This window comes from Trichoplax adhaerens, genomic scaffold (genome assembly GCF_000150275.1).
Source record: "Trichoplax adhaerens TRIADscaffold_8 genomic scaffold, whole genome shotgun sequence".
Classification (NCBI taxonomy): domain Eukaryota; kingdom Metazoa; phylum Placozoa; class Uniplacotomia; order Trichoplacea; family Trichoplacidae; genus Trichoplax; species Trichoplax adhaerens.
Window position 1 is genome coordinate 77,217 of NW_002060950.1, and position 18,001 is coordinate 95,217.

The 18,001-nt window shown below is 34.8% G+C and overlaps 3 protein-coding genes across 3 annotated transcripts; 2 read left to right on the forward strand and 1 right to left on the reverse strand.

Moving 5' to 3' along the window:
- Positions 1-1,560: 1,560 nt before the first annotated feature.
- Positions 1,561-7,412, forward strand: TRIADDRAFT_28145 (uncharacterized protein; the record flags this gene model as incomplete). The annotated part of the gene is made up of 14 exons (XM_002114500.1): positions 1,561-1,683; positions 3,530-3,794; positions 4,067-4,226; positions 4,460-4,618; positions 4,746-4,959; positions 5,141-5,437; positions 5,803-5,897; positions 5,991-6,087; positions 6,153-6,247; positions 6,319-6,496; positions 6,575-6,680; positions 6,755-6,867; positions 6,953-7,156; positions 7,251-7,412. The coding sequence occupies 14 exons, from the start codon at positions 1,561-1,563 to the stop codon at positions 7,410-7,412; spliced, it is 2,268 nt and encodes a 755-aa protein (XP_002114536.1).
- Positions 7,413-9,955: 2,543 nt separating this feature from the next.
- TRIADDRAFT_58464 (uncharacterized protein) lies at positions 9,956-13,696 on the reverse strand (the record flags this gene model as incomplete). Its single annotated transcript, XM_002114670.1, has 5 exons — positions 9,956-10,144; positions 10,320-10,474; positions 11,132-11,206; positions 12,194-12,324; positions 13,515-13,696. 5 exons carry the CDS (start codon positions 13,694-13,696, stop codon positions 9,956-9,958), a joined length of 732 nt encoding a protein of 243 aa, XP_002114706.1.
- Positions 13,697-14,607: 911 nt separating this feature from the next.
- Positions 14,608-17,217, forward strand: TRIADDRAFT_11855 (uncharacterized protein; the record flags this gene model as incomplete). Its single annotated transcript, XM_002114501.1, has 6 exons — positions 14,608-15,366; positions 15,758-15,884; positions 16,057-16,153; positions 16,496-16,715; positions 16,819-16,941; positions 17,023-17,217. Coding segments are annotated over 6 exons (1,521 nt in total), but the record flags the coding sequence as incomplete, so codon positions are not given.
- Between the last annotated feature and the right edge of the window lie 784 nt (positions 17,218-18,001).

Below are 18,001 nucleotides of genomic sequence, written 5' to 3' on the forward strand. Positions count from 1 at the left end.
AGAACTAAATCCGTCACCTAACTGTAAATTTCTGGCTAACGATTCGCCTACAACTCTTCTTCCAATAACAGGGCTCTAAAATTTAGAGTTTACCTTGGCTATTATTATCATTACTTTGTAGGCTTGAAGATAGCCGGAGAAATCAATAGAGTGACTGCATTAATTACTCTATATTGTACAGTACTGTATATGTATTATGTACTGTACCTATGTGTACGACGTAAGTGCATGTACAGTACACGTGCACTATACTGTAGCTATTAATCCAAAGTCATTGATTAAGGTAAGTACAGTATTCCAATTTCACCTGATTTTTCTTTCAAGCGTAATTAAGAAAATCAGCTAATACTGATAATTCTAACTGGATTTATCGAATCTTTTCACAAGCTGACATGACTTGATTAATATCAGCGTGGTGTCCGAAGTATTTTTGTCTATGCTCGAAGAGGATGCCTTGATCGCCTTTACCAACGACATAAAGGGCACCCAAAATTCTGCCTTCACCAACTAAATTTCCGGATACACCAGATTTCCATGCCTTGTAGGATGATTTCCAGAGGCCAAAGTTGAGAAATCCGGATAAAAACATATAACGCTGATTTCGCTCACCGCCGTAGAACCGTTTTTCAGTATCCAGATAAATTTGACCTTTAAAATAGTCTCTAAACTCATCTATGCCAATGTCTTCATGCACAACGCCAATTAAACGTACGCCTAATTTATCTAGTTTAGGCTTGATGGAGGAAACTTCAAGTGCTTCCTCCCTGCATACATGTCATCCGGGTCTTCTCACAGCTAATATGACAGCACCAGTTCTTTTCCATAAATCACCAGCACTTAAGGACGGTAATGTGGATTCCTTCCTATCGACTCGTTTAGAGTTTTGTTCTAGAAATATCAATCTAGCTTCATTTAAATATCGGACATCAGAATTTGGAGGTGACGGCCAAAAATCATGATTGGAGTAAGCTATTGCTGCAAAAACAGCAGCTGCAGAAGCAGCTTTAATCAAGGAAGTGATTGTCCACTCCAGATTGCCGAGAATAAGAGAGAAGTAAATCTTAACGTTCGTATCGTCTACTTATTTATTCACTTTTCTTCTTTTTTGCTCTGTATATACTGTACAGTACAGTACAGTACAGTCTGTTGTTAAGGGTGGGTTAACTCGGTACAGTTTGCCTAACTGTACACTGTACAGTACACTACAGTACAGTACAGTACAGTGCAAGAAAATCGTACTGTACAGTACAGTACTGTACTGTAAGTTCTACAGTAAGTACCTTACAGTGGTTGTTAAGTTATTTGTTGCCGCCTGCTCGTACTGTACGGTAACATGAACTACGGTACAGTACAGTACAGTACAGTACAGCAAAATCTTCGCGCTTGCTTTTCACTGGCACTGTTTTGCAACTTCCGTCATATATACTGTATCTAGACCTCTTTGTATCCATTAACCTCGGTAAATGTTATAGTAAATGTTAAAAACGCTTCCATGTTTTAGCAAGGAATTACCATACTGTACTGTACAGTATTTTATTACGGTTTATTGAAAAAATCAAAATGACTGCCGCCATTCCAGTGTTAGATGAGAAAATTAAGGAGTATTTCCTATTTCGTGGATTTACGGAAACATTAAAAAGCTTTGAAGCCGAAATCAAAGCCGATAAGAATAAAAGCTTCAAGGTAAATTAAAAGAATTCTGATTCGAGCTAACATTTTACAAAGTTGTATAGGTTTTGTAAATACAGTAGTGATCTTTAATTCTTGATGCATTGACGTTATTTACGTAGCGTACGCGTATTGTATCCACATAAAACAATTATAATTATATTAACACGATTTTAAAGCCTACGATAAGTTATACTTAGCTCAGGAAGAGTTCAGGTTTTCGTTTAATGCGTATACTGGTAGCAGTAATCGTTTCTTTGGAAATTATGCTGTGAAGCTGTGATATCACGTATCATGCAAATGATAATTATAATGTGCACCAGCGAAGCCCCTGCTGTGTACCAACACCAACTGTGATGGGAGCGATTCAACATTCACTACAATTTTGCCTCTATGTTCACAACTCTGCAGAGTTCTCGTCTGTACTATTGTGCTACACTTGTAGGAGGAATAGAAAAGGAAAAGAAAAGTGTTACTGTATTTAAAGCTCAGTATAAGTGCTTGCTCGTTTTCTCGAAATTTTATGTACTGTATAATATTTGTAGGATACGAAACGTACAGTATTGTACAGTATCGTATTTCGAACACTAGAAAATACACGATTATACATTTACTTACAGTTAGTGTATTAGTGTGTATCTGCTGAATAAATATCGTAATGGATGACAACACTATTCACTGATTGAAACAGCTTAGTGATAATTTGCTGCCAACCTTCGCTATTACACCTATTCTACTGTATTCTATTTAAAATACAATATACAGTACAGTACCATCAGTTTGTCGCTTACTACGGCTAAAGTATACAGTACAACTAAAATTTTCATTCCTAGTTATTTCTATTTACTGTACAGTAACGGTACCATATACAGTAGCTGAAATTTCGAGGTCATTCGTTTAGCGCTATACGGGTATTAATTGACTAGGTATGCTACAGTAGTACAGTAAATTAATTTACAGTATATTTACGTTTTATAGAATTATCGAACTGCTTCGGAGTCTGAGCTATTCACTAATTAGAAATGTCCGATTCAACCACGTTGCACAGAAAGCAGTAAGTGCGATGTCTGACAATATGCGCTGAATGCAGCCCAAAGTATTAATAGGCATTTTCGCATTAGGTGCTATCAGTATAGCAGGAAGGACTAAATGCATTTTTTTGATAGAAACCTTTATGAAGTAAAATAGTAAATAGCTCAACTAGCATTTACTAGTGTATCCTATTTACGGGATTAGAAATCACAATTGTGGCATTCTATTAAATGAATAAAAACTGAAAAATTGAGATTAACTTTCTTGTTGAATATACTCGTAATTATCAAAAATTAGTACAGCATCGTAAGATACTATAATTGATCACATGTCTTTCATGCTTGCGTGGACAGACATACTCACTTCCTTTATAAGATTTCTGTCATACTCGATGTTTTGGGTTGATTGTGATCATTGATTACTTTTGGCGAAAATACTTGTGCAACTTGATGAGATAAAACAGTTATATTTTTAATTGAGTTCGTAATCCCTATAGATATTTAATTAAACAAATTTTATTGTACTGATATATACAGCAACGTAAACTTAGACTATGGAGGATACCTCGGTAAACGTAATAAGTGTATAGGCCTCCACCAGGGATTACTGTAAAATCTGGTTTTATACGAAGTAGCTATGTTAAGTAGGCATACAATTGAGCTGTAGCTTCTGTACGTGGTAGACGTACAGGATAGAATGGAAAGAAAATTTAATAACATAAAATAATTTATTTATTATTGTATTCTGTTAGGTATTTATTTGCATATAGTTATATTGATAGATGACAGGTAGACGTTTTGATACATTCCGCTTAATTTGGTTATGCTAGATTGGAAAAATTATCGAACAATTGCTTTATCATATAAAGTCTTACGACATTGTTGGCTTAAAAGAATTTTATGCTGGCTTAGACAGACAATTTTTTTGCCGACTGGAACGTAATCAACTACCGAACGTCCGTCGTGTTGAAAATGGATTGCTTCGTTATTATTTAGTGAACGCAGTTCAAAATAATAAGCATGAAAAGGTCATTGAATTTTTTCAGAAATACTCGGCTGAATTACTAAATCAGAGTGATTGGAAGGAGTGGTTTGGTAAGTTTATATAAAAATAAGAACTACGAAGCTTAATATAGCATAAGATTCTTCGTGTAACGTAAAAGCTAAGTTCTGTACTTAATTTCCTATGTGATGCAAATAGTATCAGCCATTTAAGTGCATTTTCGTAGCTGAAGTGACTGCTTAGGCTATATTGTAATCAGTAACTATACAACTCAGTCGCCTTCGATAAACTCGGTATATTAATCTAATAAGTAATCTTTGTTTAACCATAGAGATAGTTTTAATATATGTTACTATTTTAATAGCCTTGCCCTTTGTAAAGAATCCAGAGCAAAGCCCCACGTTTTCTATTTATTTTCACAAATCTTGGTTAGAATCATTTGTGCTATCTTTACACAACTTCCTGAGCGTAATATGCCACACCATGCATATCCTTTATATTAATATCAAAGAGAGTATACAAAGGTCAATGCTTTCTTGGCGTTAAATGTGCTTTGATTTTCATTAATTTTATTTATTAATGAATATGGATCACTTCAGCTTATGCGTCATTTAGTCTGGATAATAAGAGCTACCAAATGTACCTTCTTTAATACTTACATCCTTGTAATTGTAGAATATTACGTTATTTAATTATTATTACAGCTATTTATTATAAACTATTGATTCACTAATAGCGCTTATAGACCTTAATCAAGTTTACCCGTACCTAGTATATTAAATTTTGAAAATGAAATGATCAAATTCCACGAACTTGAGGAAGAATATCAGGCGCTGCAAAAAAGTTATTCTGAAATGCAGACGGCCCTAAATAAGCAGTCACAAGAACCGAATTCTAACAGGATTATTGAGAATAAGTCTTCCCAGTAAGTGGCATAATGTGAAGATTAATTTGTTACTGTATTGCCTCGGTAGGCAGAAATAAAAGAATGAGATTTGTAAGCCATTATTATTATAAAAATATAGGCCGTCACATGAGTCTAGGAAAGCAGTGGAGCTTCCGATTATAACTAAGAAATCTGATAAACTCAATAAGAAAGAAAAGCGTTTCCAATTGAATGGATCGTTAACTAAATCTAAGAATGATGAGTTAGGCAATAGAGATAGTGCTGATGGCGATCGCCGAAATCCTGTAAAAGATGTCAATGACAGCAAAAAAACGACTTCGGCTGAACGACAAAGCAATGCGTTAAAACAGGTTTTTAAAATAGTGACTTACTTTTAGTTGAAACTAAGGTGTAATTCATGCGTTTTTTAAGGAGATTTGTTTTCATCTTTCTTAGCTACAAGGCCTGACTAAACGACGAATGACGCCTACCCCAAAGGAAAGTAAAAGTGTCACGGAATCCAATCTCACGACTATTGCAGAGAATGAAGAGAGTATATCCGCTCAAAACATTACAACAAAGAAACCCGGTAACGAAGATGCTACGAAATCTGTGCAAGTAGTTCCTGAGTCTACAGACGCACAGAGCCAAATATCTCATTCAGTATCGCAGGTGCTATCATCGAGCACGATATCCCCTGGGATAAATTTTCATGTCCCCACTCATTCATCTTCACAAGAAACAGCTTCGTCTGTGCCTCCAGCTCCTCCTCCTCCGCCTGTATCGAAAGTTAATCGAAATAAGCAGATATCTAATAACGGAAATCGAATTAGAGATAGTAAAAATCCTGTGATAGGTAACCTATCAGATAAAATGCTGCATTTTTATCACTATCTTTTAATATTCATATTGGTAGAATTTTTGTACTAAAGTGAATCATACGTCACTAGATGAAGATGACGAAGAGCATGAATCTTCAGGAGAATTGAAAGGTTACATTAAATAGGCTTTACATTCCACCAAGTGCATTAATTCTTACTGTCTTCAAATTTTTGCTGATTGTCATCATTAGATAGTAATAACGCTGACGCTGGCAATCATCCGTTTACTTATTTAACCTCAGTAAGCACATTCAGTCCACTGATAATTTTTAATGCCACTTTTAGAGTTTTAAATATATTTATGCTACGTATCTGTTGGGATTTTCTGATTAGTATAAGTATTTGGAACATCACTCTGCAATAATTCAATGTCGATTTTCATTCGATGCCAAGTATGTTGGTAGCTTAGAAACAGATGGTGTCGCCAAGTAAGAGTAGTCTTGATTGTATCGTGAATTTAGTTTTGAATTATCGGCTAAGGAAGCTTTTTGACTAATAATTTTATAATTAATCGCAATCAGAATATGGAATCATCAACCAAATATATCAACGGTAGATACATTAGTATCGAAGCCACCTGGCTTTGTATCGTTGGAATGGATCAGCAATTGTGACAAGGTAGGCAATTGAAAGCAATCGCATGCTGTGTTATTAATTTTGGTCTAACACTGCAACTGTCTCAGTTGCTGTTAGGCACGGGAGATGGTACCATTCGAATTTATGATAGTAGTGTCAGGAAAACCGTTAAGGATATTGAAGTTGACAAGGAATATCCCAGGTGAGATTGATGGCGATCTGATTATATTCGAGGTCAAATTAGCTGAATCTAGTAAAATTTTGTTTTTGTAGAGTTCAAGTTCTAGCATCTAGTCCTACAGGAACCTCGTTTGTAAGCGCAAATCAGGCCAGAATTTCATTTAACAGTGTTATGAACAACAAAGGCCAAAAGAATCACATATCCTTCTCTGGCATTGACACTAAGTCAGGAGTTTTGTTGACTTGGGATATGACGACTATGATGAAGCAGGTTACTATATCATATGTTAATTTTCTATTTCGCGTTTGGTGAAAATTCTGCCTCTTATTGTCGCTTATATTTTGCTAGGAATCGCTACCTTTGGAAAAATCTGTTTTCATTAATTGTATATCATACAATGTTAGCGGAAATCTTCTTATTACTGGCGGAAGTGACGGCAAATGTAGATTATACGGTTAGATTTATTATTAAGGTACTGTAAAGTATTTGGCTATAGCCCACCAACACATATTAGAATTGAATTTTTAGATATTACCAACAACTTGCGCACTGCAACTTGGCAAGCACATAATGGAACAGTCTATGCTGTGCAGTTTAGTGGTGATGATAACAGTATTTATAGCATGGGTGCCGATAGAAAAGTAATGGGATGTTTGTCCACTGTATCACATTATTTCCTAATTTATTTCGTATAAATCTTTGTTAATACTTTTTCATTACTTTTAGTTCATTCAATGGAGTATGCGTACAATAGGTACCAAAATTGCTGATTTTAATGTTACCCAAGGTGCATTTGGAGGCTTCTGTACACCCAATTCACAAGGCAGCATGGATAAAAAGTATTATACTCCTCGTGGAAATCTTTTCTCCTTTGATTCTAAAGGCGAATACGTCATTACGTTTGCATCGACTTGTGGACACATTTATAGGGTACTATGCATATAGTTCATTTCATGAATAAGATTTTACTGGAACGTATTGCATATATAGGACTATATCTGAATATTTTGCTATCTTTTATCAGGTTAAGGATTCTGAAGAAGGTAATTTATTCAAGGTGCTTACTTTAGGGACACATCAGTTACCTGTGATGTGTGTGGATTGGTTTACAGCGAATACTTCTGGCACCGGTGTAACAGGGTCTTTAGATGGTACTATTCATGTAACAAATTTTTTGAAAAGTTGATGTATTGGATATTAAAGTCATTTAGCCCTGGTGAGACAGATTAAGAACTGATGACTACGTACTTACGCTTTAGAAATGAAAATTCTGTGCGGCAGGTGAGATTCTACTGCAATGATATGATTTTCTTTTGTCGTAAATTGTACACTTTTAGTAATTAACCTATGCTTTAAGATATTTCCTGTTAATTTAGGTATTTAATAGTTCTTTGCACATAAACATTGAGATTTTTACGTTTTATGAAACAAAGAATTTTAAAAATAATTGTACAGCTGATTGTAATATTACCGCGAGTTTACAATCTACAAAGTGTAATTACTGCCTGATTGATTCCGGAATAAGTAGATAATACTGATGCCGATAAAATCTGTCATTTTTAATTTACAAAAATCAATTTGTTGTATATTATTTAAAATCTAAAGCCTATTTATGAAAGCCACTTTACTACATTTTTATATGATGCTGTTTGAAGTGTAATAGTTCATACCATGTTTTAATGCGGCCCTGACTTGAACTTTTATGTAGTAGGAAAACGATAGGTTTGCTATGATCAATTTTTGCATAAGCTATAGCATTGTGCATGTACGCTTTAATGAAGGGCGAACTACGTGGCATCTTTCAGAATAATGCGAATATCGAATTTACATAAAATTTTTGTTTGCTGTCTGTAAAATTTCTCTAAAGCTTTTGCTGTGAATAATGGTTTAATGTATAATAATGTATATGATATATACAGTAGTAAATAATGATCCCCTAAATGCAAATATTTTTTTTAATTAATACTTTTATGTTCGTGTAATGTATTTATAATAGATGTAAATTCATTATTAAAAGGGAAGGATGTTGATTGTATTCTGAAAGTTTCGGATGAACTGACAGCAACATTTTTACACTGAAACTTCAAAATATATGTTTTCCATTTACACTCCTGACGAAGCTCGCGTAAGACATTTCTTATAAGAGTACTATGCACAAGATTAACTGATGGATTGTGTGAAAGAGCATGCTGTTACTTTCTGATATCAGCTTTGGTGGTATACATTTACGAAAAGAAGTCAGCGACTTCGGCTTCTGAGACGATACAGTCTCGTAACATGAATACGTTAACTTAACTCTGTATATGACATAGATTTGTTCATTTTCGGGAGGATGAAGATCTTACTGCGTAGCATACGTAATCAATATGTATTTTGGACGGGTTTTTGTTACAGTAGCAGCATAATATAAGTAGGCTTACAGTATATGAGCAGCTTAGAGGATTTGATATCAGCTTTCATAGAAATGCTTTTATACGTGTATGCTCGTATACAATTATGCAGCGTATAAACCATTTGTGTATCATGCAAAGTTACTTTATCGATAGCTAAGATTTGGTTTTTGGCAACACTAAATTCTATGGTTTACACTCTACCACTTTCATCGTAAAACATGATCAATTTCTTTCGCATCGGTATTCAATTAGTGATCATCATTCAATAAATCAGTCAATTTTGAGTTCACTCTCGGAGTTACTTCTGATTGATTCTGTATCAACCACAACAATCACCACCATTACGTACGAGTGTTCAGCTTATGATATTGTTTTATGAATGGTTGAGATACTGTATTATACTCACAATGAACTGTAAAGCATGTAGATTAGGCAGCACTGTGAGTTATATTCTAATTTGTGAAAGTCTTGATGGCAATTCACCAAAAATAAACAATTATCGGTGGTACGACAGCCAATACTTTGCGCTCAATGCTAAATTTATAGATCGCATTCGGTTTGCTTTCATATCAATAGACAGAAATTATGATCTGCGGTATGCTGCTAAATGTTATAAATTTAATTAATTTTATAGTCTAGACAGAAGTTATAGTTTTTAAATCACCGACTTAGCTACATGTTAAGCATCAAATTAACAGAGAATTAATATATAATCCGTCTTAAGACCTTTGGCAGTCTGGTTGCAATAAGATTATACGAAAATTATAACTGTGATATTCCTTTAACTGTATGATTTTGAAGTAATTGCGGCTTGCATTATATCTATAAACAATTACATATAGCGCGTCGATCAGCGTAAGCACAAGCGTTGATAAAGACAGTAATGTTGTTTCTTGAAGATTGAAATATTACTGAAGGCCATTCATTCGAATTTATTTAAGATTAATTTTGCATAAAACTTTATGATTAATGTATGATAGATCAAGAATGAAATTAAGGAAATTGGCAAATTCTTGATAACGTACAATAGAAATAACACGGCAAATACGGTAGCGTTTAAGATTTCTATTATCATCAGCGATTGTATTACCGACATAAGTTAAGTACCGATCCGCCTAATAAACAATAATTACAAAGTCGCTCCATAATTGTGAAGGAACCACGTAGATCTACAATTTGGACTCTAAATAAAGTAATTATTTCATAATACCAATACTCTTTTGGTTATAAAGGTTTACAAGTTAATGCGGAGCATTTTTTAATGTAGAAAAAGAATTCGCAAAGATGAGCGTAATCTTGATATTAGTGGTTTTGATCGCGGTAGAATGTAGTTAATTCATATTTTCAATTTATTACGAGTGCTTCGACGTATTAAATTTTCGTCATATGCGTCTATTATCCGCTTGCGATTTAATTCTGATGCCATCAAATTCCGAATGCGCTCACCTTCTCGTACAGGTTCTAACATGTAGGTGCCGTATCCAATTATTATGATCATCACACTAGTCAGTGTATTAAATTGAATCTGAAAATAAATTGTGTTTATTACCAATCAAATTATTCTACATTAATCAAAGTCGATATTTAAAAGCCTATACGTTAAAGGCTAGAAGAAAACATAGACTTAATCCTCAAAGTTAGGCTATGTTGTTCTAGAGTCCTTTTGCAGTTTCAGTTTAACAGTATCCTACTACATTTACCTTGCTCTTTTCCAGAAAAGTCAAAATTATGTTAGAATAAAGAGGACACGGTAAGAGACATAAAGTCAGCATTATAGAGTCACTGAGTTCTATTATTGCTGCGGCAAGGACGTTAAAAATTGCAAAGGAAACACCATAGGCAAGGATTAAAAGACCTAAAGTAGATAAATTCAATCTGTGTAAATCGTAAAGAAAATTAAAGAGCCAGTAAATATCTATAACCGATTACACCTTTTATAAAAGTCCATTTCATAGCTAGCAAAGTGTGGATATCAAAAATTAGCCTATTAAAACGAGAAAATATGATGATTAGCAAATTACGGTGCTTGTACAGCAGATACATTATTTAAATACAGGATTTAATTTAATCACGCCTACAGTAAATAAATGCTTAATCTTTACCATAATCTTAAAGAAACACTTTATATTAATTATGATTAGCTATATTAAAGTGTTATATTTGACGGCTTTTTTGGCTAAAGAGTATCTTAAGATTAGTAAACATACTTACACAATTGCACCCGATATTATGCAATTGAAACTGCTTTGCATTCCTAATAATTCTAAGCTACCATAAATTTTGATAATAAAATTTTTAAATATAACGCAAATAGCGAAAAGGAGCGATCCAGTAACGCATAAAAAAACTTCTGTAATTCTCCAAAATTCTAAGAAAGATCAAAAGTACTTTCTGTAAGCATTACCAAAAGAGTAGTTTCGAAGATTTTACTAGAAACAACCTGTATTCATAATTCGCAACGATAGAGTGAAAAATAGATCACTTTCAGAGTTTCAGTGGCTTCATTCATTACCTGTCGTTTGCATTAAATAGTCTGCTTGAACAATAAATGGCGATAGTCGAATACCGAGAAGGCACACTGTTATTCCTAACAGATTGATGATGCCGTAACGGAAGCCAAGAAATAAAAAACCCAGAATTAGAATGATAGGAATGGAGAGCTCGAAGACCTAGTTGTTGTCGTTATGTTGCAATGATAACAAATTATGACATAATTAGTTATGATTGACTTCAGGAAGGTTAAAACTTATAGTACTGTTATGATTTTATCGATCAATTAATTTCATATTTGACATCTTTACGGTCATAACCCGAAGTTACGACCAAGGGATATCTAATAAGTTACTAAGATTTTGGATCATAATGTAAGAAATCTGCAGAATAGCATCAGTCAATTGTCACAATTCCAGTAGCAACGTTACTATTAAGTATGAGGCTACGAACTATCAAATGTAATCGGAGTGTAATAACGATAAAATAACGATTTTGTTTTAATTTGGAACTTGTCAAATCCTTGCTAGATGTGTTTCTTGTACAAAACACTGCATTCGCACCGTGCAGTGGCTGGATCATGAAATTCTACCAGACCGTGTCTTAATATTATTTTATGATCCACTAGCTCAACAACTCGTCGATTACTAATCTCGCAGTTGAATAATCGTAAGTTATTGATATTGCAGCATATTCTTCAGGTGATTTGTGTAACTTGATAGAAAATATTACCTAGGGTATTCCGCTTAAATTTCAGTACAAGTGCTAGATAATTAATGAAAGTATAGTAAATCCATACAATTACATTAACTATCGTTGTACTTGCATGATAGATTTACTAGCGATAGAGATTTAATGACCGTGCATCGCTTATTAGCCCAAGGTATAAACAAACCTCATTCACTTCTTACCTCGATACTTCCTCTACTGGTAATGATTGAATGTCTACACAACGCAATCAAATTAGCGGCAACTTCGAGAAAGCTAATTGCAAAATATACCATCATTCTGTCAACCAGTTTCCATGAAATTTTGCTTGACTGAAGTCGCATCATTCTAGAAGTATACACCGCTGCTACCATACCATAGCCTAAAAAGGTGGTCGTTGGAAGCAAACGAATGGAAAAAATTTTCTTAAGTTTATAACCGATGACTTGCTGAAAGGCCAAAACGAATGCCATTAACATTGACAACCATAAAATTTTCCATAGTTTCCTAAAAATTAAAAAAACAATATTAGAAAGAATAGAGCAACTCGGAATAAGATTTTGGTACATGCGTCGGTTACTACTATAAATCTCAAATACTGAACGTAATGGATAGGTTAAGGTGCGGACTAGAAATTTTGACCTTCTAGTAGTCCATAGTTAATTAAATACAAACCCAAGTTGGTCAATGCTCTAATTATTTGAATCTTGAGAATTTATTACCTCTATTTTAATCACCATAGGCAGTGGAAATTATTGCTTCTAATGACATGACATTCGTTTTTAAAATCTGCTTGACTCATGTTATAATCGATATTTTTTGTCATTACGAAATGGATGAGGTTAACGGGGTTGGTTCTGTACTAAAATTCTTATGGTTCGAATACTTCTTAACAGTCAAATTACACATTGATATTAACGTAGGGATATACAGTACTAGAAGTTATTGCGAATATCTTGATTATTTTTGAGCAGCTACTTTACAAATTAAACTAATGTCACAGTGTAAAACGTTTATTCGGTTATTGGCCAACAGCGTGGGCTCGACCATACTGCAGTCGATCAGTATTAATTGTAGCAACGCTAATGATATGACTGTAGAATTACTTTTTTAGTTTTATCACGAATGCTTCGAATTACATTTCGCCAACAGATTAGACTACAGCAATGATTAAAATATATATACGACCTTCTCGCGGACGGCTAGTACACGTAAATTATGATCATTTTAGAAGTATTTTTATTTTTCATTTGCGTCCCTTACTTACGTATACGCACTTCTGCTAATAGAGATCTTGAGAGGTCTATGATTTTTCTTATTTATTACTGACAGATCGACGAGGATCAGTGTACGTATGTCTATCAGAAGCTATTAAGAAATCGTTTAAAATATTCAGATATAGTACAAATACACGACTACATGAGAACAGCCTGCAGATTTATATTGACGTGACGCAGACTGAGTAACGTCGAATTTACCGGTTCAAAATCTTGATCTTACATTTGTAGATCTTGACCTTTAAATGCTGCAGCAAAGGGCCGCTATTAGCACAGTACATTGCGCGTGAAACAGTACGTACAGTATAGCACGTTGCCAATGTAAGACTAATACCTGCGATATCACTTACTTTTAAGATCGCTTGATTTATTAAATGCTAAGCTTTACTGTTTGTGAATAAATATACTCATATCAATCACCTTCTTCGAGCTTTAAGCTTTTTAAGTAAGTTCTCGCAGTTTAATTGTTTGTAAGACTTGTAGTCTTTGTCTCTAATCTTGACCTTCTTCACGTCATCCCTGATAACGTCCCAGACGGCAGGATTTGCTGCAGCAACTGGTACAATTTTGGTCGAAACGTTATCAATAGATGGTGCTGTCATGGTTAGGAGGGCATTATTATTCGGTAGAGGTGGCAAACACAGTAATAGTGGACAGTAGTAAACATTTGCAATCATTGAATTTCTAGCACTTTAGCATTCGATGCTATTAATAAATGACTTTCTGCGCCAACGTTACTACAAACCGTGTCTGAAGTCAAGATGACAGCAATCCTTCGTCTTCCTATAATTAATTAGATGCTACCGCGTCTCATCAGAACTGTACATTTCAGTATGCCAAACTCTACTGCATGTTAAAGAGATAAAACTTCACGTTTGTCGGTTTTAAGCATAAAACTTCAAACTTCAAAACTTTTGCCTGCAAGAAATCAAACTAATGATTTTCTACTGTAGTGTACTGTACAGTACTGTACGACCATACTGTACTGTACTGTACTGTACATTTGTCTTAGAAGTCCCTGGTACAGTAAAATACTGTACTGTACTGTACAAGTGTACTGTACAAGTGTACTGTACAGTGTACTGTACATTCAGTCACAGTGCATACTCACAGTGAACAGTGCACAGTGATCTGTACAGTACAGTACAGTACAGTAAAGGAAATCTCACCCTTCCCCCTCTCAATAGCTATACTGTACAGTACTGTACTGTACAGTATAGTCGACCGACGTGTTAACATAACTTATACCTTTGAAACGTTTCTCAACTCCTTGGCAAGTTGGCATACTATCATAACTAGGAAGAGCTGCTTCAGATAGTGTTTTTGCGTAAATAGAAAATAAATCTACAGACATCATGAGATGGATTTATCTATGACATCCTTCTTGAATACTTCGCATCAACTAGAAGAAAAGTGCAAAACTATTGTTAATAATGAAAAAAGAGATCAGCTTATAGTCACTTACTTAAGCGAAAGACATGCAGAATATGTGAATGGTACAAGGCCCAGTTTTGATTTTCCAGCAAACTTAGAATGGCTAAACTGCGAAAATCAGTTATCATTTGAGAATGAGTTGAATGGAAAACTATGCGTTTTGGATATATTCACGTACTGTTGTATAAATTGCATGCATGTTATGCCGGATTTAAAACATCTGCATTCGAAATTCAGTATCGAAGATGGAGTTATGATTATTGGTGTTCATTCAGCAAAATTTGATGATGAGAAGTCAACCGCTAATGTTATTCAGTCAATCTTACGCCACGAACTAGATCATCCTGTAGTTAACGATGAAAGAGGAATTATATATGACAGCTTGGATATACAATGTTGGCCGACTTTCGTTATACTTGGCCCTCAAGGTCAGTTTCTGCATGTCTTGCATGGAGAAGGAAAACGCGAAATGCTGATGTGGCTAGTTCGCCTCGGGTTGCGGTACTATGATTCACTCGGATTGTTATCTCATCATTCGATCCCTTTAAGTTTAGAGCGGCATAAAATTAAACCTATGACTCTTTCCTTCCCTGGTAAGGTTTGTGTAGTGAATGATGGAGATGACATAGTTATTTCTGATTCCGGGCATCACAGAATCCTAATTGTTGGGAAAGATGGAATAACGCGTAGCTGTGTAGGTAACAAGGAGTATTTTGAAGAAGGATTTGTCGATGGTGTCTTTCAAAAGGCACGTTTTAATAATCCACAAGGCATAACATGCAGCCGCAACGGAAAAACGATTTTCGTCGCAGATACTAACAATCACGCAATAAGAAAGGTGCGTGCAGTCCGTACATGTTTAATAAACTGTAGCATTATAATCTGTATGGTTTCCGTCAGTTGTTATTGTTACCAGTACGTTATGAATTATGGCTTTACCATTTTGACGTTGTAAATGGTGTGTGGGTGGAGATGAAATTACGATAACGTAAACATTGATTAAGTACAGTACAGAATAATAAACAGAAATAAATAAGATGTGTCCAGATTTTCCGGGCGTCCTGTACTTTACTAGCTGTAAGTGATAATTTAACTTATACTATACCGGATTAATTTTAGACTTATCGAATGTTAGCACAAGTAGGTCTAGCTTCGCGCGTCTTTAAGAATGTACTACGTGATGTAGGATGAACTGCCTTTTCAAATACTGTTTTCTATGCTGTTATAAGATCGATTTAGAATATTGTGAAGTGACTACCATTGCTGGAACTGGAAATCAAGGGAATGATTTGGTTGGTGGGGGTGCAGGAAAAATGCAAGCTCTAAATTCTCCGTGGGATTTAACACTAGGGCCCAGTCCAGGTACCTAACATTTATCGCAACTGAAAACTAAACTGTATTGTGGACGACTTTATGATATTGCGTTTAACTTTTAAGGCGTTTAAAGCGCGACAAAGTAATATTTATAAATTCACATTCATCAGCTGACAATACGATGGAAGGATTCACATTCATGAATGATATTTAGGTTGCGAGGATCAGGAAGTTGTCCTATATATTGCTATGGCGGGATCACATCAGATCTGGGCTTTAGCTTTAGAAGATTGTGTTTGGTTTAATAATAGGTACTGCTGCATATGGGCACGTAACTTGTTACTCACCCAGTTAACTAGTTAACAAGTTTAATTATTAAAAAATTGCTAAACTTTCGTCATATCACGGCAACTAGTTAACCAATTAATTTAATAATTTGATTATTTCAACGGAGAAATGATAATTCAACGTCTTCAGCCGATAGTGTGATACGGTACTACTTAGTCGCCTGTGGTCTTAAATCAAATACGCCAGTGCCGCTAAATTCACTTAATTTATAATGAAGATATTCGAATCCAAGTTTAATAAATAGTAATAAATTTAATGCCCGATTTGTACAGTTTTCAAGATTTCATATAGCGTAATATACTTAGGTCATTACGACGTGGTTGTTGCTTGGCTTTTTGCGGTAGTGGTGACGAAGAGAATAGGAATAATTATTACCCGCATAAAGCGGGTTTTGCTCAACCTTCTGGCATAGTGTCTACCAATTCAAGCCTGTATGTTGCGGATAGTGAAAGTAGCACTATACGAATGATTGATATCAAAACCGGAAGTGTGAAAGGACTAGTGGGAGGAGGACTTGATCCAAAAGTATATAAACTGTATTTAGAAAGGAAATGCAATATATTAGGATATATAATTCATTGTTTGTTTTAGTGTTACTATTATAGAAATTTTTATACTCGTATAATAGGATTTATTCTCTTTCGGGGATGTTGATGGAATTGGTATGTCAGCTAAGTTACAACACCCAATTGGTATTGCCTGGCGTGCTTGTAGCAAAGACGTTATCATTGCTGATTCTTATAACCATAAAGTAGGGCATAGATCGTGAAACAAGAGCTATTCTTGTATGGATTGCATACTTTTGAGATATCACTGTTTACAATTTTTGCAGATCAAAATTATTAATCCAACAAAGCGTACCAGCACTACCTTAATTGATGGAAATTGTGGGCCGGGCATGAATGACAAAATAGTTCCGGATGTAAAACTGCGCGAGCCAAGCGGGTTACACTTGTCCCCTGATGGAAATTCGCTCTATATAGCAAACACAAACGCACATGTTATTACCATGATTAATCTGCAAACTATGGAGCAATTAACGGTAGTATACTTAGCAAATACGAGAATGTTCTGCGAATTGAATATTTAAGTAGTTCTTGTACGTATTTTACAGATGAACATAATATTTACAGAAGCCGTTTCGGATTCAGTCGATAATGTCAATGACAAGGTATTAGTGACGGATGCAAAGCCAGTCATTCGACTAAATCAGGTTTGCTTACCTATGGATGCTTATGGTGAAATCCAAATAAGTGTAACATTACCAAAACAGAGTCATTTCACACCAGGAGCAAAGCATAAATGGATTTACGTCAAAGATACTGGTAATGCACTTACATACCTATGTGCAGCTTTTACACTTACATTATACACTGTAGTAACTTAACTTGCATAACCTTCCTGTATCATTAGCTGCTACAACTATAATCTCCCTCGATAAATTCAGAGGAAAATTTGAACAGAGCTTGGAAATTTTAACTACTTATCAACTTAATTCTCCTAGAGCTGTAGATGCTTTTGTTGTAAAGGTAAGATGAAACTGTTTATTCCGATTTGTCGTTTGCAACCGTTTTGTGCTTTTACTAATGTAGTGAACTTGGTAACGTGTTTCTACAGTTTGATGTGACGGTTTACTACTGTGATGATCTTACTGGAACATGTAGAATAGCTGATTCTCGGCTTGTCCTACCAATAGCAGTTACTGAAAAAGAAGAGGCCGTGAGCTCACATTCAATCGCCCTAGACTTTATAGTCCAGTAGGTATACTAGCATAGTGCTTTATGGGATAAACCTGCATAGTTAAAGTCTCT